This window comes from Lactuca virosa, chromosome 8 (assembly GCF_052849685.1).
Source record: "Lactuca virosa cultivar CGN04683 chromosome 8, Lactuca_virosa_CGN04683_v6, whole genome shotgun sequence".
Taxonomy (NCBI): Eukaryota; Viridiplantae; Streptophyta; class Magnoliopsida; order Asterales; family Asteraceae; genus Lactuca; species Lactuca virosa.
The window spans coordinates 252,134,478-252,161,807 of record NC_136433.1 but is presented as its reverse complement, the minus strand read 5'-3'; the positions used below and the strand labels follow the sequence as shown (position 1 = coordinate 252,161,807).

General features: G+C 37.3%; 1 protein-coding gene and 1 pseudogene across 2 annotated transcripts; one reads left to right on the top strand and one right to left on the bottom strand.

Moving 5' to 3' along the window:
- The first annotated feature begins 18,972 nt into the window (after nt 1–18,972).
- Nucleotides 18,973–23,364, top strand: LOC145133008 (glycine--tRNA ligase, mitochondrial 1-like; annotated as a pseudogene). The gene is made up of 9 exons (XR_013718338.1): nt 18,973–19,381; nt 19,784–20,165; nt 20,285–20,402; nt 20,692–20,886; nt 20,995–21,219; nt 22,125–22,184; nt 22,257–22,337; nt 22,444–22,849; nt 22,929–23,364. The product of XR_013718338.1 is annotated as a glycine--tRNA ligase, mitochondrial 1-like (transcript).
- Nucleotides 23,365–26,103: 2,739 nt separating this feature from the next.
- On the bottom strand, nt 26,104–26,701 carry LOC145131426 (uncharacterized). The gene is made up of 2 exons (XM_079066110.1): nt 26,565–26,701; nt 26,104–26,341 (listed from the first exon to the last, which is right to left on the bottom strand). Exons 1-2 carry the CDS (start codon nt 26,699–26,701, stop codon nt 26,104–26,106), a joined length of 375 nt encoding a protein of 124 aa, XP_078922236.1.
- Nucleotides 26,702–27,330: the final 629 nt, after the last annotated feature.

Genomic DNA, 27,330 nt, shown 5'->3' with positions numbered 1-27,330 from the left:
TAGATGTGGGAGACGGAGGCTGAAATGCGGGAGCATTACCCGGAGTTATTCGCTGCAGCAGACTTCGAGGACGAAGTCTAGTTCAAGTGGGGGAGAATTATAACGCCCGATTCTCAGGTATTGATTTAATGTGTGAGTTTCTTGATTTCAAGGGCTACTCGACGAGTTGATTGCCCTACTCGTCGAGTAGCAGTGGGTTGGTCCGCGTATTTTAATGACCTACTCGCCGAGTCCAAGAAGGGACTCGATGAGTAGGAGCTGGCAGATGAAACCCTAAATCTTGGGGTTTTGCACCCTATATAAAGGATCATTGGCCTCCCCCCAGCCTCCCCTTTACTGCTTCTTGTCCCTCTCAAACCCTAATCGAGTGTGTGTGTTCCATTTGTGTATTCTTGAGCTTGGAAGAGGATTTTGAGGAGAAGGGAGCTTGGAGAGCAAGTATTCAGAAGCAAGGAGCTTGTGGGATCTGAAATCTACCTTATTGGGCATCTTCTGGAAGGTATAAATCGTTACCCTGACCTCATTTCATTCTAGATCCCCTTTTTGGACAAATTCTAGGGTTTTCATGGTATGATTGGAAGCTATTCTTGTGTGCAAGCTAAGATCTAAAGTTGTAACTTCCGAACTGAGCTCCCTTGGGCTTCTGAGTTCATAAAGTTCCAGCTTGTGCAAGGATGAGACTCTCCCAAGGTGTAAAGCTCCATTAGAAGCTTAGATTGGTCATTTAGGGCCTTTAGAGCCTTGCATGTGCATAAAGTTTGCAACTTTACGTGATAAACATGCCTTAGAAGCTTGGATCTGTAATCTGGAACCTTGCCATGGCTTAAAAAGCGTCTGCATGGATAAAGGTCTGCAAGGACTCGGCGAGTTGGATGAACAACTCGGCGAGTCCGTTGAAGATGGTCATGAACTCAACGAGTTGATGAACAACTCGGCGAGTCCGTTGAAGATTGCCTTGAACTCGGCGAGTCGTTCTAAGACTCGGCGAGTCGGCTAGGGTTTCTCCCAATTCTTGGACACGTATGAACTCGGCGAGTTAAAAGGGAACTCGACGAGCCAATCAAGGATTTCACGACTTCTCGAGTTCAGGAAGGAATCGACGAGTCGGTGAACTGCACTCGACGAGTCGAGTCAACATGGACTGTTGACTTTGACTGTGGACTTTGACTTAGACCAGGGGTTGACCAGTTGACTTCTAAGGGTATTCTGGTAATTTGGAGATTTATGAAAAAGGGTTTTATGGTAACTATAGGTGGTGGAGTTCGTGTTGGTAATCCGGGAGTTGAGCTTTCTGGTTTCAGACGACAGTTGCGAGGTGAGTTATCCTCGCTATACTAAGGGGTCTAAGGCACCAAGGCCGGCCTATTGGATATGTTATCCTAGCAGTGGTTATGTTGAGTATCATTTAGTGTTGCAGGCTAGTGGTTATGCCAGTTAGGTAGATTTGTAGGACTACCTGTGTTGTTATATGAATATCTGTATGCTCAGTTGTTATGTTATATATGGATATGTTATGTGGGATGGGTTGAGGTGATACTGCTCCGTGCGGTAACCAACAAACCCGAGAGTATTCCAGATATGAGTTGAGGGCCCGGTAGGCATTCCAGACTCATATTGAGGACTCGGGAGCATTCCGGATAGGAGTTGAGGGCCCGGTAGGCATTCCAGACTCGTACTGAGGGCCTAGGGGTAATCCAGCTTGTAAAGCTGTGGACCCATTGCATGTTGTTTCAGTTGTTATGATATGTTATTATTGATGTGGTTATATGGACTGTATGTGTATCGGTATTTTTTTTGGGGGGGGGGGGGTAACTCACTAAGCTCTCGGGCTTACAGTTTCAGTTTATTGTTTCAAGTACATCATGGGATCGCGGCAAGGCGAAGGCATGATCGTACAGCTCCTCACTTTATGTTTATGTTTCTGGGATATACTCTGATAAATAACATTTTGAAAACAAAGATGTAATGTTTGACGAATTTGATGTGTTTTTAAAAGTTTAAATTTGCTTGAAATTTTTGGGTGTTACAGGGGGAGGAATAGTGGCGGTACCTACACCCTCCACGTTGAGGATTATTGATGGCCACCCTACTAAGGCGGATGCTCCTGCGGTGAAAAGCCGCGTATTTCAGTTGACCACCGAGGAGGCTCAGGCAGCGCCAGACGTTGTGGCTGGTACGTATTAGTGGCAGCATTAGTGGCAGCATGGACAGCAACAGTTTGTTGCTTCTTAGTGGGGTCCTGTGCTGGTTGGCTCTTCTTTTGGTTCCAGAACTTCCTTTTGTTGTTTCCCCCTTTTGATTGATCAGTGGTGGTGGTTGTAGTATTATGACCGGCTCGGTGGTCAACAAGTTGTTGTGCCAGCTCCCTGGCACTGTCAAAAGTAGTTGGCCTTGAAGCCAGGACACTACTTTGCACTTGGGGAGACAGTCCCCAAAGGTATCGCTCCACCTTTTTCTCCTCCGGAGTAACCATTGTTGGGCAGAGGAGAGCCAATTCATTGAATCGGGTGGTGTAGGTTTCAAGGTCGGAGCCCGTCATCCTGAGGTTCCAAAGTTCTTGTTCCAGCTTTTGAATTTCACCTCTCGGGCAGTACTCCTTCATCATCAAGGTTTTTAGTTCTGCCCAGGATATGGAGCTAGCCACTTCGAGAGTAAGTGAATTAATCCGACAGTTCCACCAAGTAAGGGCCCGACCGGTGAAAGTGAAGGTTGCGAACTTAACTTTGCTCGCTTCGGGGCAAGAGCACACTTGAAAGACTGCTTCAGTCTTTTCAAACCATTGCATTAAAGTGATGACTCCCCCGCTCCCATTGAAGTTGTCGGGTTTGCCATTGGTGAAGTCTTTGTAGGAACACTCTCTTGTACGCCACATACTGTCTCCGTGGTTAGAGTTTGTAGCACCCGATCCAGAACCACCAGCTCCGTTTGTCCCTATCTGCGATATTGCGGCCGCTACGGCTGCTGTTACTGCAGCCTGGAACATCGCAGGATCAAACTGTGGAGGCAGCGGCGGAGGAGGTGTTGCTGTGTTGCCGGAAGGTCTTGGTCTTCTCCTTGGCGGCATGGTTCTGTCATAAGTCGTAAACCAATGTACTTTTAGTAAAAGTATATTTATAGGAAGAGAAATCTTTTATACATAAAGTATATTATTACGTTGTTTTCCGGTATGTTTACGATACATACGATTTTATACTTTTAATTGACCCAATACATTGGGTTATGAGGTAAAATGAAAGTATAAAATATTTTATTTGAGTTTCCTTGTTTCCAAGTATATGACTGTTTGTAAAAGTTTTACATATACTAATTTAGTCGGGACATAATTAATATATTATATTTTAAAATGATCTTTATCGGTTACTTAATTAGTTGCAAAGTGCATACCAGTCATATGTGATTAAGATATAATAGTCCTTCGAATAGATGACCCTAACTCCAAGACCACAACCAAACAAGGACAGGAAGTGAAACAAAGATACATAAATTCTAAGTCTATAGCATCTTAGTTACATATGACCTTAGCGCATCCACTTAGCAGCTATTGATCTATAAATAAAGACCTATTTAATTCTCAGATAATTTATTATAGTAACACAAAATACTCCTATAGTATTTGTAAATGTTTAGTTTTGAGTTCTTAAAGTATCCTTTTGTAGTGTGTTATTAGGTTTGTTAGATTTGTTGCCCATCCTGACCATCCCCCAGTATATGCAAGTCAATTCCCGGACAGATATAGTTGATCAGGCTATATCCTTCCCAGATTTAATCCACATATACTAAGGCATACTCAAAATGTTCAACTCTTCTTCTTTTGCTTTATGTTTTCGCTAGTTATGATACCATGCGAGCATGTAATGTATGTATGTATACTTTAATCAAGAAAATCATTTATTTTCTAAGAGTATATTTATTTGAAAAATGCACAAATCAGAGACTATTAGTCCCAATTGTGTTTATAGTTTGTATATCTTATGTGGTTTGATATACTTAATTTACTATAAACTGTGCTCCGATACCAATCTGTCACACCCCCAAACCAAGGATGGCGGAAACGTCCGGGGGTGGAGGACTTCATGTATAGTATCATAACAACAATTGTAATAGTAATTGAAGCAAACACAACCAACATATATATAATTGAAAAAGTGACATCATTGTATGAATTACATGTTTACGAATCAATTACAATATGTTGACAAAATATGAAATAGTAGACGCCTTAGCGCCCCATCCTCAAAAGCACTTGGTTACCTGTTTAATGATTTCCTGAGAATACAAGTTGTTTGAAAAAGTGTCAACACAAAGGTTGGTGAGTTCATAAGCTTTTGTTTGGTATTATTAAAAGCCTTTCGTTTGTAAAAGTAGTATTTGTGTTAGAAAATCCAATATTTTCCTTAGTGTGTAAATGTAGTCTTAAAACCCAAAGACCGAAATGTACAAGTAATTTGTCATATTTATAGTAAAACAATGCAAGTTTAAATCGACATAAACTCGTTAAATTTTAATGAAGTTCCCGTAAATTCCAATGTTTATTAATACTTTATGTGAGTTTATTATAACCATACTATGACCAAGGTTGCCTAAAACGACGTTCTTCAGGCGTCGGAAATGTTATGACATTTGTCACCCCAGACCTATCGGTCTAACTGTTGCATGCAGTTTAGGTGTGGGTTTGTCAAACCCAATATAGATCTATACACAACTATCACGCTCTCCCTCAAGGAGACTCTGGTTACAATACAGGACTTAATGGTAATTTGAAGTAAATGTCTCACAAAGTCATTAACGGAATTACGTGTTATGAAAACTTGGTACCGTATGGCCGTACCTTGCTTAATGAAAATATCCTTTGTATAAATGTACCCTTTTTAAATGTATGTGTTATGTAATGTATCATAAACTATACCTATTATAGTTTATCAACCAAGGGTAGTACGTAGTAATGTATGCCAACTATATTCAAAATAGTTTATTAAATGTTTGAATGTGTCGGTTGTACTTTGATTATAATCACTTGTTATTCTTTATATTTTATATGTCCAAATCCATTTGTAAACTGATGTGTGTCTAAATATTAAGATAAAATGTCATATATTGCAATAACATATAATCACATAAAGATATACACCTTGCTCAACATGTTACAAGGTGAAATGAAATTGACACCAACTTTTCGTTGAATACAGTTTCTGTTACTGTTCTTAGAAAATTTATAGAAAAATCATCAAAGCTCCAAATCCAAATCTACAAATTATGAGAGTTTGGAATATGAGTCTAGTTTGTTCATAAATTTTATCATGATTTTTAGTGATCTCTAACAGAGGTCAAAATGTCCATAATCACAGGCTGGTCCAGGTTTGCCTCTGAAATGATAGGCAGTTTTGTAAAAATCACCATAAATTGTAGAAACATCATATGGAGATGTGCAAGTAGCCATTTTAAAGCTAAGAGTTTGAACTACTTGCACCTGGAACAGTTTTGAAAACTAAAATATTTAAGTTGACCAAAACAGTCTGTGATTAAAGTCCATCTTTTCTGATGTAATCTGTTAGAAAACGTTTAATTGTGTTCTTGATGATTTTACTTGTATTCCCCCCTTAAAACTTAAGAAAACATGTAAATGTAGGGGTATGAACTCACCTTATGTGATTTCAGTAGATGAAAGTGAGATAGAGGAAGTGTTCAACCCAAGAACACTAAGAAGATGTCTTGATGATTCGAGAATCTAACACCGAATAAGATGGAATTTGTGTAAGATATCAATGATTTGAGTAGAATGGAGTTTAATAATAATGTGAATGATGAAGATACTTACTAATTGAAGGAAGAAATCCCTGGAGAAAGCCTTGAAGTTCTTGAAGTTGAGAGAAAAGATGAGAGAATTTTGGAGAGTGTCCTTTGGTTGCTAAGTGTAGAATGAAAGAACTTTATGGAGAATGAGGAGAGAGGATCAATCCTCCAGCTCTTAGAACGTGGGAAGAGCTGGAGATTGGGTGTAAAGGTCCACTAAGGTGACAAGGAGTAGTGGGAAAGAGTGGATGATCATAGAGTGAGGTGGTGGTGGCTTGCTTTTGTCATAAAATAAGGAAAAACAAATATTCCCTCAATAATTAGTCCAACCACCAATTCTTTTAATACATTTTTATAAAAACCCTGGAGATTTATATATTTTGGGGCCTTAGTTTATAAAATAAAGTTTTGGGTGAAAATCCCATGTTAAAATAATGAAAAACGGAGTTAAAACGAAGTCGTAGTCGAAAAACCGGTAAAAAGGGGCCGTCTTTGGGAGAGATTTGGGAGAGATTTCAAATAGAAAGAGATATAGTGAAAACGATTTAGAGAGGTTTCGTTTGTGATTAATTTGAGTGTCCGGCTTCACAACGCAAGGTTCGTAAACCCCGTTAAACCGTGTTTTAGTGTCGTACACAATCCCGATGATTGTGCAATAGTGTTTTATCACTTTGGTTCGTTGTTTAGCACTGTTAAGGCTAAGGAAAATCAAACACATGAACTTTCCAAATGATGATTTCTCATTAAAATAGCGAATTGTATAGTGATTACATAACGTAAACCCTAACATACAAGGGTTATTGGAGTTGACCGGTTTGACTTGTTGACTTTGTTTGACTTTGACTTGACCGAAATTTGACGGTTGTCACAGTTCAGCTGCAAGGGCTAGGAGATTTCTGCAGCAAGGTTGTACGGGATTTTTGGCATATATCTCGGATACGAGAATTGAGATCCCGAGGGATTTGGACAGTGTACCGGTTGTACAGGAGTTTTGGGATGTCTTTCCCGAGGAGTTACCTGGAGTGCCTCTGGAGAGGCAAGTGGAGTTTCGCATTGATTTGGTTTCGGGTGCCGCTCCGATAGCCAAGGCATCGTATCGGCTAGCTCCGCCCGAGATGCAGGAGCTATCTACGCAGCTTCAGGAGCTGCTAGACCGAGGGATTATCCGTCCGAGCAGTTCCCTATGGGGAGCTCCGATCTTGTTCGTGAAAAAGAAGGACGGGTCACACAGGATGTGCATTGATTGTCGAGAGTTGAACAAACAAACGGTGAAAAACCTTTATCCGCTACCGAGGATCGACGATTTGTTCAACCAGCTGCAGGGTGCGTCTTGGTTTTCCAAGATTGATCTTCGGTCAAGATACCACCAGATGAGGATTCGGGATGAGGATATACCGAAGACAGCTTTCAGGACCCGGTACGGGCACTATGAGTTTGTGGTGATGCCATTTGGGCTCCCCAATGCCCCAGCAACGTTCATGGACCTCATGAACAGAGTGTGTAGACCGATGATGAATCGGTCAGTGATTGTATTTATTAATGATATCCTGGTCTATTCTAAGACCAGGAAGCAGCATGAGCAGCATCTGAGGGAGGTATTGGAGACATTGAGAGCGGAAAGGTTGTATGCCAAGTTCTCAAAATGTGATTTCTGGCTGCGTGAGGTGCAGTTTTTGGGGCACATCATCAACTAGGAGGGCATTTCGGTTAATCCGGCCAAGGTTGAGGCGGTGATGCGGTGGGAAGTATCGAATAACGCATCTGAGATTCATAGCTTCTTGGGCCTAGCGGGGTACTATCAGAGATTCATCCAGGATTTCTCCAAGATCGCCATGCCTTTGACCCGCTTGACCAAGAAGAATGTGACATTTCGATGGGTCACGGATCAGCAGTTGGCTTTTGAGACCCTGAGACAGAGGTTATGTGAGGCTCCGATTCTAGTACTACGTAAGGGGCTGGATGATTTGGAAGTGTACTGTGATGCATCGATCTCAGGGTTAGGCGCGGTACTGATGCAGAGGGGGCATGTGATCGCCTACGCCTTGAGGCAGTTGAAGCCTCGTGAGGCGAATTACCCCACTCACGACCTGGAATTGGGGGCAGTGGTGTTTGCCCTCAAGATTTGGAGGCACTACTTGTATGGAGTACGGTGCACTATTTATACCGATCATAAGAGTTTGAAGTACATGATAGACCAACAGAACCTCAACATGCGGCAGAGAAGGTGGTTGGACGTACTGAAAGATTATGATTGTGAAATCTTATACCATCCAGGGAAGGCCAATGTGGTGGCCGATGCATTGAGCTGCAAGACGGCGGGTTCCCTTATTGGGAACGTATGTTTGAGGATGACGGTGATCTCTCCATTGTTAGAGATGATCAAGGGGGCTCAGTTGGAGGGTTTGAAGAAAGAAAATTGGAAGTTAGAGTGGATACGGGGGCAAATTCCTTTGTTCATTCGGAACAGTCAGGGTCTTTTGACCCAGTGTGGTCGAGTGTAGGTCCCGGCATCTGGGGAGTGAGGCAGAAGTTATTGGAGGAGGCGTACAAGTCCAAGTTTTCTATACATCCAGAGGCTACAAAAATGTATAGAGACTTGAGACTGAGTTACTGGTGGCCCTGCTTGAAGCGGGAGATCGCCTGGTTTGTGGAGCGGTGCTTGACCAGCCGGAAGGTCAAGGCCGAACATCAGCGGCCTCATGGCAAGGTTCAGCCGCTACCTATTCCCATGTGGAAGTGGGAAGAGATCACTATGGACTTCATCACGAAGTTACCTAGGACAACGAGGGGTGTGGATGTCCCATGGGTGATTGTGGACAGGTTGACGAAGAGTAACCACTTTATTCCGATCTCCGAGAGCATCTCCGCAGATAAATTGGCGGATATTTATGTACGAGAGGTGGTGGTTAGGCACGGGGTGCCAGTGTCAGTAGTCTCTGACCGGTACGTTCGATTCACATCTAGATTTTGGAGGAAGTTCTACGAGGAACTGGGCACTCAATTGCATTTCAGCACGGCATACCACCCCCAGACAGATGGCCAAAGCGAGAAGACGATCCAGACTCTCCAGGATATGCTTCGGGCATGCGTGTTGGATTTTGGAGGTAGCTGGGATACATACCTCCTATTGGCAGAGTTTTCATACAACAATAGTTACCATGTTCCATTTGATATGTTGTATGGTCGGAGATGTAGGACCCCGGTTTGTTGGGGCGGGGTGGGACACCGAGTCATGGGGAGCACGAAGTAGTGCTCAAGACTACCGGATTCATTCAGCAGGTGCGCCACCGGCTACGAGTCGCACAAAGCCGTCAGAAAAGCTATGCTGACTGGCGACGATCGAACCTTGAGTTCCAGGTGGGGGACTTTGTGTTACTGAAGGTGTCCCCATGGAAGGGAGTCATCAGGTTCCGGAAGAGGGGCAAGCTAAGGCCCCGATATATTGGACCGTTCAGGATTTCGGCCTGAGTGGGCAAAGTGGCTTACCGCTTGGACCTGTCGGACGAGCTTAGCCATATACACAACACCTTCCATGTGTATCAACTCCGGAAGTCTGTCACACACGAGGTCGCGGTCGTTTCTCTGGACAACATTCAGGTGGACAAGAGCCTGAACTACATTGAGAGGCCCGTCGCGATTTTGGATAGGAAGATCAGGTTTCTTTGAAACAAGGAAGTGAAGCTGGTAAAGGTGCAATGGCAGCACCGAAGGGGCTCCGAATGGACATGGGAGCCGGAAGAGGAGATGTGAGATCACTATTCGGACTTATTCGCGTCAGCAGACTTCGAGGACGAAGTCTAGTTCAAGTGGTGGAGATTTTTAACATTTGTTCCAGGTATTATTTAACTTTTAAAGTTTTTAGGGTTTTATGCTAGGACTCGACGAGTTGGGGAGCTCTAACTCAACGAGTGGAGATCAATTATGAGGACGCGGGGATTAGATCCTACTCGATGAACCGGAAGGCCCCGACTCGACGAGTAGGCGATGTAAAGGAAAACCCTAATTTTTAGGGTTTGCACCCTATATAAAGGACTTAATCCGCCTCTTGTGGCCACCCTTCCACTTCACTACCCAGAGAAGAGACCATAAGTTGTTATTTGTTGTTCCTTGTGCTTGAGAGACTAAGAAAAGGGTTTTTGGTGCATTTTGTTGAAGGAGTTTGAAGGTTGATAAGCTTGGAACGGGAAGGAGATTGTAGATCCAGCATCTACAACGTTTGGGCACTCATTTGAAGGTAACAAGTTGTTACCTTGATCATTCTAGCATTAGATCCTCTTTTTCTTGGGTTTTAGGTCATTTTTAGTATGTTTGTGAAGCATTTCGGGTGTTGCGTAAGATCTGGAGTTGCAACTTCAGATCTGGACTCCTCTAAATCCTTAGAGTTATAAAGTCACTGAATTTATCAAGCATTGACCCTTTTCTTTGGTTAAAACCCCTCCCTTAGCTTGGTTTTGGCACTTAAGAGCTTCCATGCACGTAAAGTTTGCAACTTTACGCGGAAACCATGCCTTAGTAGGCTAGATCTGCAATCTGAAGTTTTGGGGTAGCTTAAAAAGGTTCGAACACAAAAAGGACTGAAGGAACTCGTCGAGTCCCTTAACCAACTCGACGAGTCTTGTAGGGTTTACCCGTTTTCGAGATTTTGAGTGATTGCTGTGAAGGATTGGGGTTTTCGGTCTTCTAAACATTGAGGAAATCAATGAGTTACACAGGTAACTCAGCGAGTTGACGAGTTACTCGGGTAACTCGACGAGTTGTTGGATGCACTCGACGAGTTGAGGTCAACATGGACTGTTGACCTTAACTTTGACCAAGGTTGATTTTGAGGACATTTATGGTATTCCAGGATTATGACAAGTTAATCACATGATGATTATAGGCAGTTGAGTTGGAGCAGCGATTGGGATTTATTTGGTCTTATCTTATCAGTTCAGCATTCACGAGAGGTGAGTCTCCTCACCATACCAATGGGTCGAAGGCACCAAGGTCGGCCCATTATTGTTATGAGTTGTGATTAGTTGGTTATGGGATATGTGATATGTTAGTTATTGTGATACTCGCATGAAAGACCTTAGGGGGTTCCCGAGGCACTTATATGTAAGACCTTGGAGGGTTTCCATGGCATTCTAGTATATTTGCTTATATGGTTTGTATGTCATCTCTTGATTGTAAAGACCGTGTGGGGGTTCCCACGGCAGGAAGACCATGTGGGGGTTCCCATGGCAAGAAGACCATGTGGGGGGTCCCATGGCAGTTAGTTAAGACCACGTGGGGGTTCCAGTGGCACTAGGTGTAAGACCCTGGAGGGTTTCCATGGCTTCCTTATATGTTGTATGCATGGCTTATGTGGTTTATGTAGCTCTTATAGCTAATATGATTATGTGTTTTTGTGGATTGTGTGGGTATGCTCAGGGGAACTCACTAAGAATTAGCTTACAGTCTGATGATTGTTTCAGGTACTTCTGAGCCTAAGCGCAAGGGCAAGGTCTGATGGTGCGGCATGCACTCTCACAGACATTTTTCTTTTAGGACACTCTGATATTTGAGATAAAAATTGTTGATGTATGGATTTGAAAACAATTGCGTCGAGATTTTATGGATAATTAGAAATGTTTTGTAATTTTAAAAAAATGAAAATTTTCTTTTGAAAATTGGATCGTTACATCATAAGGTCCATGGCAACATTAAAACTATCAACTGTATAGGCTCTACAAGCCTCCCAAAAAATTCTTTTAACTGTCTTACTCTTCCAGTATCTAGCTACTATGTTGAAATAAAAATGGACACCACATATTCCGTGATGAGCGTGAGTAAAAATGTTTGCAACAGATGTCGCTATAGATGGAGACCTATCAGATATAATTGTAAGATCCTCCATATTGCCTATGCAATCACGTAGTTTTTGAAAAACCATGTCCAAGAATCTGTACACTCATTTTTGCATATATCATACGCAACCGGTAATATTTGGTTTTGTCAGTCCTTAGTAACTGGAAATAACATGGTACCTTTGAACTCGCCCTTTAGGTGGGCCCCATCTACTACAAGGGCCGGCTTACAAAAATTGACAAAAACGCGTACCTACAATACATTGTATATCTATTCAAATACACTAATTATAGTTAGGTACACCAAAAATAAAAATGATAATAATGTAATATAATAATACTAACCGAGCAACCAAGTGCGACATACAAGAACTCAACCCGATCATCACCATCTGTTTGAATATGTGTCACCGTACCCAGATTATGTTTGACCAAATTGTGGAAATAAGCTGGAAGTTTGGTGAAAGAATCCTCTTTCGTACCCCTTAACAACAACAGTGCATATTGTTTCGCACGCCAAGCCTGATGGTATGAGATATTGATTTTCAATTGAGCATTCATATCATTAATAATATATTGTCCCCGATATACTTTACTATAATCTTCAGCCAAAACATCAACAATATATTCACCCAAAACATATTTGTTTGTTTTTCGATGATTAGGTTGCAAAATTGTTGAAGAACATGTATGTACGTCAACAAATTTATTCACGTGGAAAAGTCCGCCAGAATTTTTAATTCATTTTGCTCTTAGTAACCAAGAACAATTTTTCCCAACACACACAACCTCATACCTTGATTTGGTCGATCTACTTGTCCTCGTCTGAAAACCTTCTCGAATACATTTTTTTCCCAATCGCCCGTTTTAGAAGGTCTTTGTTCTTAAATATATAGAGACAATCAATCTTTTGATGATTGATGTCTACCATCTGTGATGGGGTATCTTTATTAACATCAAGTGGACATGCTGGTAGAGGGGGCATACCGTAAAAAATGTTATCGGGAAACTTAGCTTTACGTTCATCACCCAACTCATCTCCATCAGAATTGCTTTCTAAGTCGGTTATATGTAAAGCTACATCAACAACATCAACAAAATCCTCGTAAGCATGTACATTTTCATCTTTCTGAATCATAACTTTTTCCTTTTTACTATTATTTACTACACCCTTATTCATAACTTTAACTTCTTGTTGGGGAACATCAACATAACGACCACCCACATCATTAAGATATGTACCAACATCATCATCACCAACGTATTTGTAATTTTCAGGATCCACATAGTGAATAGGTGAATACCTCACATTAACATTTTCAGCAACACTATGAAATTGAGGTACACTAGGAGTCATGAAAGTAACTATTGGATTGTTGCTCCCTTTATCGTTACATAAGTTAGCAACTGGCTCATTTCCACTGTCGCCACCCTCCGTAACCGCATCACCTTCATCAGCCACCACAAAGACTTTCACAGCCCTTCGCCAATCGATTTGATTACGTTGATCAACATTCTAACATCCATGTCTTCAACTATGGCTATATAATGATTCAATTCAGGATGATGGAAACGAAGACTAATTTTATATTTGTCTAACAAACCGGTTTTCCTTCTCACCAAAGATACAAACTCACTAATTCAACTATGGCTAAACCGGTTTTCATTCATTTTATTAGAGAGGTTTTAAAGAAATTTTCCAAAGAAATAACAACTAAAGTAATAATTTTTTGCAAAACTTTATATATAATAAGATTGTTTTTTAGTTAAACCCTATCAATTTCGTAGTCAAAATATTAAAAAAAATTCCAAAATCGCAGTTGGAATGAGAGGAAATCGCAGATAAACTTATTTCATCTGCGATTTTAAGCATACAAAGCAGGTATTTATACAGCAAAAAAAATAATAAATAAATAAATAAATAACCATCTACGAACATACAAGTAGCTAAAGTACGGATGTGCTTTAGCGATTTGTACATTCGCAGATGGCTTGCTAAAATCGCAGATAGGTTTAGTCCATCTGCGATTTTGGTGGCTAAAAATGAAATTTAGGTTTTTTTTACTATTTTCCAAAAAATAATTAACATATTTGGCTAAATTTGCAATTTTCTTTTAATATTAAATCAATGAGATAAATAGAATTATTAAAGACAAAAGGGTTCAATATTCAGCCTATCAAACTAAATTGACCATTCAAATGGTCAATAAAAATTAACAGACAAAATCATATTCTCCAAAGGTGTTAATTATCTTACAACTCAACCAAATAGTAAAAAAACTCTAAAAAAAACTTATATTAAGGACGTTTGTAGATAATATAGATGTGACCGTTCTTGTTTGTATCCAAATAGTTAACATAAACTAGATAAGTGCCCCCGCTTTGCGGGGGTTGGAAGCCTTCGATGAAAAGTTAATTTGTATTGTTGTAAGTATTATCCAATTTACAAAGCATTATTATTGTTCTAACTATGTACATATAGTTCAAGACTTAAGCTTGTTTGAGCCACAAAACAAAAGTCCAGGGTCTTTGGGGGCCATTATTTACCTTAAATATGAAGGAAAACTAAAAAACATTTTCTATTTTTAAGCAATCCTTAATAGAACAAAAACCCAAACAAAAAAAAACTTAATTTATTAAAGACCCACAAAACGTAAAGTCGCATTGCATATTTTGATTGAAAATATAAAGGCAAAACACATTTTGGGCGTGTTCGCCAGAATTAGTTGGTAGCGGGTGGCTTGTAGCGGGTAGCTTGTAGCTTGTAGCGTTTTGTTAAACGCTACATGAAGCAGCATTTGGATTTGGAGCGTTTTGTTTAAACTAAACGCTAGAAGCTTGTAGTGTTGAACGAGGCTTTCTGTTTAAAACGAAGTGTTTTGTCAAACGCTAAAAGCTAGAAGCTCTCAAACGCTCCGTGCCGAACACGCCCTTTGTTCTTCAAAGAAAACAATTACATTAAGATAAACAGCACGGGAGTTAAATCACCATGGGGCATTCATTGTTCACAACAATTTATGGACCTGCAAAACAGAAATAAATCATCAAGCAATATTACAATAAAATATGGAGTTTTGGTTTGGATATCAGATTTGGAAAGTTAAAAAAATACAAAAATTACGGAATTTTATAAAATTATAGAAAATCCTAATACATTTCAACATCCATAAGCTTTTTTGTGCCATTCGGATACATTTCAAAACCATATGCTTGTCTTTCTGTACCATATTACTAATTTTTCTATTTAAAAAATATAATTACAAAGAAATAGAACTTGAAATATACATGATGTTAGTTGTTGTTGTTGTTAACTTTGTCTGAACCTGGATGACATAAAATAAACCAAAACCAGTAATTAAAAATCATTTTTGAAAACAAAAAAACTTAGAACTACACATACGATATAGTACGCACTCCATACACATATGCATTACACACCTTTCAAGTTTGTACATCAGCAGTAGTTCCAAAAATATCCATACAGTTTTCATTTACCATAGCATCAGGTTTAGGGGGATAAGATTGTCTTTTTTTACCTGAAATACATAGAAGCCATTAGTTTTTAGGTGATAATTGCAAATCTTGCATACAAAATCCTAGAATTTATTGTTATGATGAGCAACTTACCAACAAAGTTGATCATGATGCAAAAAATAGCATTGTACTTTCTAAAAAAAATAAACAGAAATGAAAAAAATTAAATCTCGATAAATATGAAAATTAAATAGTATGTTGCTATAAAGTACTTATAAAAGATAAAATAGTAAATGTTTCCTCATTTTTATTAATCCAAAATGTAAAATGAACTGAAATAAGTATGTTGCCACATAATGCAAGGAAACTTACAAAACAGTGTTGAGGAAAGCATCCGTAACAGCTTCTTTAGTGGGTAATGCCGAAATTGCCCCTCTCTTTGTCACATTAACTGCACCACGAGTATTTGCAAAACTCAAAGCCTCTCTTAGCCTCTTCTCATCCTGCAATAGTGACAAATCTTCAACAACTTTTGATAAAAATCCAGCCACAAAAAAGTCCCCTGCACCCGTTGTAACATTGCTATTTTCCCGAATTGAACCAAAAGAGCACTAAAAAAAATACCTAAATGGTAAGGTTGAATTGTAGAATGGAATGTTTTAGTTGCTGCTGAGGTGCTTCAAATCCTTTTCTTGGTGTGTAACTTATTCTATACTTATTCTATACCCCTCCACTTCAAGTTTCAATTTACTAACTACAATAAGGAAATGGTATAAATTTAAGTTTACCATGAAAAATTATCGGGTGCACGTGACATATAATAAGGGCATCTTCATTCACAGTGAAATATTATTCATACATTCCAGAGAAATGGTTACACATGCCATTGACAAATTAAGTTGTATGCTGTAAAAAAAATCTTAAAAAATGACGTTTTAGAACATCAACTTTATTCTCATCTAAAACTTGAATATCTAATTCTTATATAAAATTGGGAATATGAAAAACTCAAGAACATAGATGATACAAAAAAATTAGTTGAAGTAACATTAAATACCTTTGCAGCAAAGGACAGACGCGATTGAATCCTGTTGTCCATTGTTTTCAATGGCTTCTTCATTAAAATGTCTGAAATCTAGGAGAGGAGATCCGGTTCCAGATCTAAACCATGATGTTGGTATGAACTGATTCCTATTCTACAAATAATTGCATAACCAAAATTCAACTATAGTATAACACCACAAAGGAATACAATAATAATAATAATAATAATAATAATAATAATAATAATAAAATCGATTACATGAAGACATAGAGCCCGGATTCTACCTTTCGATTGTCAGATTCAAAGTAACGTAAGTGTTATTTGCTTGTTAATTAAGTTCACATGTCAGGCCCATAACAGTCTCATTTCTCAACTTCAAACCAAGTTGATCTGCCACTTTCAAACCAACACCAACCTGACTTCATTTTTTATTATAAGATGTCTTTTATCTTTTACTTTGTTTTTAATGATAAAATAAACATGGGACAGAACGAAAAAACATTAAAAAAACCCTACAGTTTAAAAAGGACTATTATGCCCCTTAGTTTAATTTTTTTTTATATATCATTAACAAATTAGTTGGACCCATGATCCATCATCCCTACGCTTACCCCCAATTTAATAATAAAATAAACATAGGACAGGGACCTGTGTTGAAAAGAGCTAAGTGCAGTTCCAATTCTACTCGATTTCAATTTAAGTTGTGTTGAGATTGAAGCTGTTGTTGCTTTCTCAACATTCCATTTCAATTTTTGCTAATCTGAAATGCAATTGTTGCTTTCTTTGATCTCAATTTGAATTGATAGCTTGTTTTAAGTTAAATTGGCTGAGTCCTTTACCATTTTTATGTCCGCCGATTGTTGCAAGTTGAGGACGTCTTTTCTTCTTATAACTATAAAGAAACAAATATTAGTTGATAAGAAACTATAGAAAATTAACATGAAAATTAGATTTTCCATTCTACTCCTTGATTGAGCAAGCCATACTGAAATTAGAACAAAAAAAGAAGTTCATTTAAGTTGTTTTGAGATTGAAGCTGTTGATACAGAACAATTTGTTATTCACAAAAAATTAAACACTTTACCACTTAAAACGCACAAAAACATACATGCAGAGTTTGTTGAGATTGATAGAACTGAAGAGATTCTAGTGATATCATCTTCCTGGCGTTGGCGTATGTCATCTTCCTTCAAGATAGTATAATTCTTCTAAAATACGGAAGAAATATACAGCTCTGAATCTTTTTGTATAAAAACTCAATGTTCTTCAAAAACACATATCAATGGAAAGCATATAAAGCAACATAACATCTTCAATCATGTTCAACATTTCATAAAAGTACCAGATTTCACAAACCAACAATACAAATTAGGTCAAAACGTTTTGTTGATCATAAACCCAAAAAATAAAATTTATTTAGATGATTAAATATTTGATTGAAAAGATTATGCGTAAGAATTTGATGTTTATTCATTTCTAACAGCAAACAAAAATATTGAACTCTTACCTTTATGCCTCCATCAATGGAATTAGGTCGAGATAATCTGGCGTAAATATCCCTTTTACACAAATCAAATAGCCATCTCTTAAAACTTCGTATTATCCATATATGAAGCCCGATCAGCAACCTGTTACCTGAAAAGTCATAAAAAAAATGAAGGTTATGAGGATATTAAAAAAGTCGAGTTGTTTATAGCTACATGAATCAAAAATCATGATTACCATATCAAAATTACAGATTACAAACATGTTTGGAGTAAAAAATTAACTAATTACTAACAAATTCTGGATGAGGTATATTTACAAACACGTGGGAACGTACCACCTGCGATATCTTCTTCTCACCGCAGGTTTCTGGTTGGAGAGCATTTGACGGCATAGCGTTTTCATGGCGGGTGAAGTTGTTGTTGGTGGTGTTCCTATGGGTAAAGTCAGCTGGTATACTGATAATCTAGACTCCACTTTGGTCTCCAAATCTTCAATTGTGTGTATGTGCGAGTACCAGACTTGCAATACATTCCAAGAAAGCTTCAAGGAAGAAGACAAAGAATGAAAGGTTCAGAGACGAAGACGGCGTGAAACCCATCAGAAAAACGGAAACAGAGCCGACATCAATAGACACAAAAGAGTAATCTGATAAAAGATCAATCGATCTAACCTAGACTGAAATAAAATTTTCAGAAAATGGGATTTAAGGGAAGTTAGACTGTGGCGACACCATCTCGTCGATCTCTTCAACCATAAATTCAGGCGGCGGAGCTCACAACAGCTAAGGTCAGAGGAGAAGAGGAGAACTAAATGCCAATAGAGAAACGAACCGGTAGTCAGTAGCCGACAGGACAAAGGGAGAACGAATGAGGAGTTTTGTAGGTGTTGGTCTGAGAAGACGGAACAAAAGGTGTGGAAGAAACCTAGTAATGGAAGCTACTGGAACAGATATACCACATATACAAAAAGACGGTAAGATAAAGATGAAATACAAAGAAACAACGTGTTGATATGATCAACACGTGTACCAACTGATTACATAAAACACCCGTATAGAAAAACAATCCCAAGCTGCAACAAAACATATACATAAAGGACCATTTCTGGCAACCTCTTAAGAACTTTACTATTCCTAAGAGGTGCACAACTTTAATATATATATATATATATATATATATATATATATATATATATATATTTTTTTTTTTTTATTTTGTTGGTTTTATATTGTTTGTTTTATAAATTAAAAATTAAAAAAATTGGGTGTACTTCACCTAATCAGCTAAAGTTACGGACTAATTCAAAAGTGTTGAAAAATCTAATACATATGTTTATCACGCCTATATCTTCTCTACAACGACCAGCCGACGACATCGCACCAATGGCCACCTCCGAGGACTCACTCCGACGAGGTCTTGCTGAGAAACAATCAACGATCGACGCGAGCGGCAACTCGATACGCCAATTGAAGTCTTCCGGCGCATCAAATTCGGAGATAGACGACGCCGTTAAAGCACTCAATGCTTTGAAACTCGAGAAAACATCGATCGAGACTCAACTGAAAGCTTCCATTTCTGGTGATGCTTACGGCTCTGTTATGAGCAGGGATGCGTTCCGTCAGGCCGTCGTTAATACGCTCGAACGGCGTCTGTTTTACATTCCCTCGTTTAAAATTTACAGAGGTGTTGCTGGTTTATATGATTATGGTCCTCCTGGTTGCGCCGTTAAGTCTAACGTTCTTGCTTTCTGGCGTCAGGTATGTAGAGTTTTATCTGTAACTTTAATCTTCATGATTGAAATTATTCCGCTATATGTTCATAGTTTGCTCTTCTGCTCTAAAATGCATTCGACCTTAAGAGTACAATCTCTGAAATGCATACGCCATTCATTTCGGAATAAGTTTTGCCGCTGATTACGAACGGGTTGCCCTTTTAAGATCAAAATCGATTCGAGTTATAAAATCTATTTAGATAATTTACTAGATATAGGGTTTTGAACTTAACCCTCTTCATTTCACAATTGGGCAGATTCAATCTGAACATGATTGTTTTTTGTTTTTTTTTTTCTCTCCAAATCATTTGTCGTTTGTTTAAGTTTACCAACAAGCATTTTATGTTAACAGGATTAGTAGATAATATTTCTGCTTAAACTTTCTCAGCATTTTGTTCTGGAGGAGGACATGCTAGAAGTTGATTGTCCTTGTGTCACCCCTGAAGTTGTCTTGAAAGCATCTGGTCATGTTGATAAGTTTACTGACCTTATGGTTAAAGATGAAAAGACTGGAACATGTTACAGAGCTGATCACCTTCTTAAAGATCATTGTAAAGATAAGCTTGAAAAAGATCTGGCTATGAGTGCTGACAAGGCTGCTGAACTCAAACACATTCTTGCTGTTCTGGATGATCTTTCAGCTGAGGAACTCGGTGCAAAGATCAAGGAATATGGCATTGTTGCACCTGACACTAAGAATCCTCTCTCAGTCCTTACCCTTTCAATCTCATGTTTCAGACCTCAATTGGTTCTTCTGGCGTGAGCCCTGGGTCAGTATTATATCTCATATTAATCATCTACTATTTTCAGATTAGTTTACTTCATAATTGCAATGATTCTGCCTTTACATTCTTCATATTTGCAACTGTCTTCATTTAATATGGTTCAGGTACATGCGTCCTGAAACAGCACAAGGCATATTTGTTAACTTCAAAGACTTATACTATTACAATGGGAACAAGCTACCCTTTGCTGCTGCTCAAATTGGTCAAGCTTTCAGAAATGAGGTCATTTGCTTTTTATCCCCAAAATACCAATCTTGTTCTTTCTTTCTTTTTTGTTAATGTCCACTCAAATTGGATTTTCTTTCTGGTTCTCCTGTTTTTCGGTTTTTAGTTGAATGAAGCAATAAAATTTTGAGTCGGATAAGTGGTCTTGTTGAAGTCAAATTCCATGAAAGCATGAATAAGATACTTCTCGAATTTCACAATATAGAATAGCAAAAAACTTTCTAGAAGTTTATATCTAAAAACGATGTTCTCTGGAAATTGACATTTTGTTGTCATCTTTCTTCAGATATCTCCTCGACAAGGTCTTCTAAGAGTTCGTGAATTCACACTTGCAGAGATCGAACACTTTGTGGATCCTGATGATAAATCACACCCAAAATATTCTGAAGTTAAAAACCTCGAGTTTCTTATGTTCCCAAGGGATTTACAAATGTCAGGCCAATCTGCAAAAAGACTTTGTCTTGGTGAAGCCGTTTCTAAGGTTAGTTGTTACTCAAAATTTTAGAGCAAACTACAGGAAACAGCAATTAAACACGATTTTCCTCATAATAGCAATGTATTCACGTCTATTAAACACAATTTATTTCAGGGGATTGTGAACAATCAAACGCTTGCATACTTCATCGGAAGAGTATATCTATTTTTGACACGTTTAGGGATCGATGAAGAACGTTTGCGTTTCAGGCAGCATCTTCCAAATGAGATGGCCCACTACGCTGCAGATTGTTGGGATGCTGAAATCGAATCCTCTTATGGTTGGATCGAATGCGTTGGCATTGCTGATAGATCTGCATATGACCTACGTGCACACACGGTAAATTACATTTTGGTCCCTGATTATAGCTGATTTGGTGTTCATGTGGACATATGACGTGGCAGGCTTTTTGAGACAATTGTAAATTACATTTTTGGTCCCTGAGTATAGCTGATTTTTGCAAGTTTGATTGTTGGAACTTTTTTTTTTTTGTCCATGTAAGTGGAATGATTGATTTTGATCCTTGAGTATAGCTAATTTTTGCAATTTTGATCCCAAAAGTATATTTATTTTACTTGGAAGAGGATTAAAAATGTTACAAAAACCTCAAATAAGGACCAAAGTTGCGAATAAAAACTTTTGGGGACCAAAATTTAAAATTTCAACTATACTCATATACCAAAATTGTGAGTTACTTTTGAACAATTTCATTAAACAGTAACCAATTTTCAGTTTTGTTCCATTGTTGTGTAATTTTATTTGGTGATGTTGGTTTTGAATTTTGATAGTTTGATATTGATGTTCTTTGTGTTGATTATTGTATTGATGTCTTTTTGACATGTAATAACATTGCGTACATTGATTTTTGGTAAAATGAAATTGCTTTCAAGATAGAAACCTTAACAACATTTGTTCAATCTTTTAAATAAACAATACGTCAAAAAACAGATTAAAAATATTAACTTCAGGTTATGAATTTAAAAACTAGGTTTAAAAACTTTCAAAATGAAATTGCAATTTATTCAAATATCATTGTAAAAAACCTGCCATGTCATGTTTTTACATTCATGCCATGTGAGTAAGTAATAATTTTTTTTATAACAATGGAACAAAGAACACAAAATTTCAAAAACACTAGTGGAATTAATATGAGATTTGGTTACTATTATACTTATAATGCAGTTATTGTAGGGATGATAATTGACAATGTTTCTAATGATGTTCTGGATTCTTGTTTTTCATAGGACAAAAGTGGTGTTGCTCTTGTAGCTCAAGAGAAATTTGCACAACCTAAAGAAGTTGAGGTAATTTTTCTACTTTTATATTATTTATGGAGGAAATTGCTAAATCTCGGTGTATTTTTTTTTTCTTTTAAGAAACTGGTTATAACACCTATTAAGAAGGAGGTTGGGCTTGCATTCAAGGGTAATCAGAAGATGGTAGTTGAAGCATTGGAGGTAAACAAATTCTTCTCTTGCATCATTTTTTACACTCAAAATCATATTGGAAATTTACAATACAAGCTCAAGCAAATTTCAATTTCTGATTTCCTGATTTATGTAGGCGATGAGTGAAAAAGAGGCGATGGATATGAAATCTGTTTTGGAAACGAAAGGAGAGGTGGAGTTTGAAGTTTGCACTCTTGAGAAAACTGTTACAATAACCAAAAAAATGGTGACAATATCAAAAGAAAAAAAGAAAGAACACCAGAGAGTTTTTACACCTTCTGTGATCGAACCTTCTTTTGGCATTGGTCGCATCATCTACTGTCTCTATGAACATTCTTTCTACATGAGACCAAGCAAAGCCGGAGATGAACAGTTGAATGTCTTCCGTTTCCCCCCTCTTGTGGCCCCCATCAAATGCACTGTTTTCCCATTGGTTCAGAATCAGCAATATGAGGAGGTTGCTAAAAATATCTCCAGATCTCTGACTGCAGCCGGGATTTCAAACAAAAAAGATATTACAGGTTTGCCATTCGCTATTTCTTTACTTCTCATAGGAAAATGTGCACTTCTTATCTTAATATTGTATATATGTATGTATAGGTACGTCAATAGGCAAAAGATATGCGAGAACAGATGAGCTGGGTGTGCCGTTTGCTGTGACTGTGGATTCCACGTCATCAGTCACAATCCGTGAAAGGGACAGCAAGGATCAAATCCGTGTCAGCATTGATGAGGTGGCGGCTGTTGTCAAGGAGGTTTCTGAGGGTCGTGCCACATGGGCGGATATCTTGAACAAATACCCTGCCCACACTTCTCTTTCTGTGAAGGAGGTTTTTTGGCAATTTTTTAGTTTTTTTAAGAGTTTTGGAACTTTTCGTAATTTCTTTACTTTATAGGCGTTGTTGAGTTGCAAATCTCGAAACTGATGATCTGGTATTTTTATGTATAGTGGTTTGATATTGTTTATGCTTTTATGATGTAATTACCACTATGTATAGTGCTTAGTTAATGTAATTAAGCCTAAGCTTCCTATAAACTTCTAATCTATATCTTGTATTTTCACTCTAATCAACAAAGTACTAAAGCTTTGACCAGATGGCAGATGACTTGTATTTTTACTGTTTGATTCATGACTGATTTGGAATGGCAATAGGGCGGGGCAGGACATCCCATCCTTGACCCGATATCAAAATTTGTTCCCATCCCCGACCCTATACTGTGGGTTTCTTACCGGGGCTGAAAATTTCCCCAAACCCAACCCTAAACCAAAATCCAAAATCTATGCCAAAACAATTAAATTTGTTTGGAAAAAACTATAATGGAACAATGAAAAATTAAAATCTTACATAACATCATTTAATCAAATAGAAATTAATAGAAGTCTAATATTGTTACAAAAGCAACCAACCAAGACACCAAATACAAAATATGAAAAACCAAATCCATCATAATAGTACGTTAAATTTAAACATTAAACAAACTCAAATTCAAACAAAATCATCAAAACTTGTTGTTCCACTTTCTTTAGTGTCTTCCTACAAAATGTTAAACAAACCCAAAATCAAACCAAAACATCCAAAGTATATAAAAGTAATATTCTTATTAGCGGTCATTTTACATCCTCCACATCATAATCAAATTCAACATAACAACAATATGTCTCTTCCGAACAAATTGTTGTATATAAGAAAACATAAAACAATTTTAGAAAAATAATACTAATATGCAAAAACGGTTTATATATTAATATACAATAGTATATTAGCTTGAATTTCATTCAACAACCAACTTTGAGCACACATTAAAGCCTCCAATATCTATTTTTGTTAGTAATAATGAATTCATATTTGTATTTCATTGCACTGTAAAATCCCTATTTATAAAGTTTCCTATTGTGAACCAAATGTTATTCGGAAGATACAAGATTGTGTGCCCAAAAGTTTATGCAAAACTCTTAGTGAGCCCAAATAAAATAAAATAAAAGTAAAATCAAAATGAAAAAATTGAAACCAAAACAAAACCAAAAGACTCAAATCCAAACCTAATAAAACGGACATCATCGAACTAGGTTTATTAGTTTTGAGATCCAAAAACTCCCACCTATTTTATGATATGATCATATTTCACTTCTGCCAAGCTTGTATATGTCTTTATCCACTATGTATTTAGGTACGGCTTTGTAAATTTATCAATTCTTAAATCTTCATAATAACAAGAATTACCCATTCAAACTTTTTCCGACAAGCAAACCAAATAAAGAGAGGACTACGGTACAAAACTCGGGATGTTGGTGGGGTAGTGGTATTAGGGTAGATTTATTTTTATTTTTGTTTTATTTAATTACGTAAATTGTGAAGTAAATACAAAGAAAAAGAAAAACCAAATATAAAGGGTAAAAATATCATTTTACACACTTTCAATTTTAAAACGAACCAAACTCGCAACAAAATGAAACTTTTAAACCAATGGTATAACTCCAAAACTTTTTGAACGACAGTGACATTTTTACAGTTGAGAAATTAAATATATTTCCTACATTTTCTTCTTATTATCGTTCTATCCATAATTTCATTAAATATATCATTAAATGTGACACATGTTAACATTTAATAGGAAAGTGATTCTTACACAACAATTTTTTTATCATACACAACAATTTAGACTGTTGGGTGTGGGCAACATGTTATTACATGTTACCACACCCAAAAGGTGTCACATCATCATCATAGTCATAAATAGGTGTTATAACACCAAATGTGGAAATGGGCAACATCAAATAACATGTAATAACACCCCTTATTTTCTATTTTATTTTTTATTTTTTATTTTGATGTTTTTAGTTTCTATATTTCGAATTTTTTTTTGTCATAATATTTATAATTATAATATAAATTAAATCATAAATTAAAAATAACATTTAAAAAGTAAAAATTTTAATTTAAATCCAAAATTAAAAAAAACATAAAAAAATTACAACTAAGGTTAAAAACACATTTACAAACCTAAAAAAAAAAAAAAGACAAAACAAATTACATTTTCGATCTAAATTACTCAACTTCAGTGTCATCATAGATATGTCAAGTCTTCTTGAAGTTGTTTGTGTTTTCGTTGGTCTTGAATATTAACGATTCTATGTAAGTATTTTGCCGTCACTAGTTGAAATTGAATGTGTCCAGGTTTCGTAGGCGAATACTCTGTGATGTTTCGTCCTTTATCTTTAATCACCATGTTATGCATAATGATACATGCATACATAATATCTCGTAGTGTGTCCAACTCACATGCTCGTGTCGCATGTTCAACTATGTGTCATTTTGCTTTCAGAACTCCGAAAGCACGTTCCACGTCCTTACGTGCTCCTTCTTGTCTTTTCTTGAAAAATTTATCTCTTGGTTCTATCGGGTGTCGAAACGTCTTCACAAATGTGGAATAGATTAGGTATATTCCATCCGTGAGGTAATACCCGAACTTATACTTATGGCTATTTACTGTGAAAGGAGCATCCGATGTCTTTCCTATCAAAAGGTCCTAAAATATTGGTGATTGATCAACAACGTTTACGTCCTTGTTAGAACCCGCAACTCCGAAAAAAAACATGTCAAATCCATAAGTCTTGTGACGCAACAGCCTCTAATACTAACAAAGGCGATCCAAAATGACCACTTGTGTATTGACCTTTCCACGCCACATGACAATTTCTCCATATCCACTTTGTGCATTCAATGCTTCCAAGCATTCCCGAAAAACCATGTCGTTCTTCATGCGCCGCATATAGTTATTGCATGTCATTTAATGAAGGTTTGCGCAAATATTTGTCACCGAAGGTTTCAATAACACCTTTCACCAATCTATACAAACTTTCTCGTGCATTTCGCTCTGACATTGTCATATAGTCATCAATAGAATCGGGCGATTCCCCTAAAGCCATAAGCTTGATTGCAGCAACACATTTTTGCAACCCTGTAAAACCTCGTTTACCTCTCGCATCATACTTTAGTTGGAAATATTCATACCTAAACATATAATAAATTTTTAAAACAGTTATTTAATAATCTAAAGAACATATAATAAATTATTAAAATAATTATTATATCTAAAGAACATATATTATATTTTTAAAACAATTATTTAATAATCTAAAGAACATATATTAAAATTTTGAAACAACTGTAATCACGGTACCTACTTTCCATTGCATTGACTGTCCGTTGAAACACATTTTTCCGCAAACAAAACCTTCTTTTAAAATCGATTGGTTGGTAGACACAATTATCCACAAAATAATCGTCTAGTAGACGTCTATGCCTTTCTTCATGATCTCTGTTCAACGCCGCACGTCTGGTCAGTAGTGGAGCTGGCTCTGGCGGTATCATGTCGGTAACATATTGATACATCATACTCACAAACATATCATCATCGTCGATATCATGATTGTATGGATGAAACGGATCAAAATAGTTCCATTTTTTAAATAAATAGAGTAATAGAAAAAAAAAATGAAATGAATAGTAATTGTTGAAATGATTTGTTGGGTTTGGAAGATAAAATGAAGATAAAAATGTTGTGTATTTATATTAATGGAGATTTTTATTTTTATTTTCATTTTTTTTATTTTTAATGTTGGTGACCGTTTGCAAACAGTCGGATTTTTAAACGTTCCAAACAAATTAGCCAATCACATTAGCGGTTTCATTCCGTCACCACCATAACATATGTTAACATAACACCTAATAACGCAAGGGGGCGCGGTGTTTCGGGCGTTATAACGCCGTTTTTGTGTGTCCGCGTCGGAATAATGGCAACTCCCGTTGCCCACTCCTAGCGGTCTTATGCATTATAGAGTTGCATAATACAACATTTTAAATTACAAATTGTTGTGTACGAAGAAAAAATGTCGTTTACTAATCGGTTCCTAAAATAACAAGTAAGAATAAAATGTTGGAGTTTAAACATGGTACCTTTTTTGTATGTACGCTTAGGCATGCACAAAAAAACCGGTTCA

Coding starts and splice junctions, on each gene's coding strand:
- LOC145131426 (XM_079066110.1), bottom strand. CDS start 26,701: ATGATACCGCCAGAGCCAGCTCCACTACTGACCAGACGTGCGGCGTTG. Junction 26,342..26,564: donor CCAATCGATTTTAAAAGAAG/GTTTTGTTTGCG, acceptor TTATATGTTTAG/GTATGAATATTTCCAACTAA.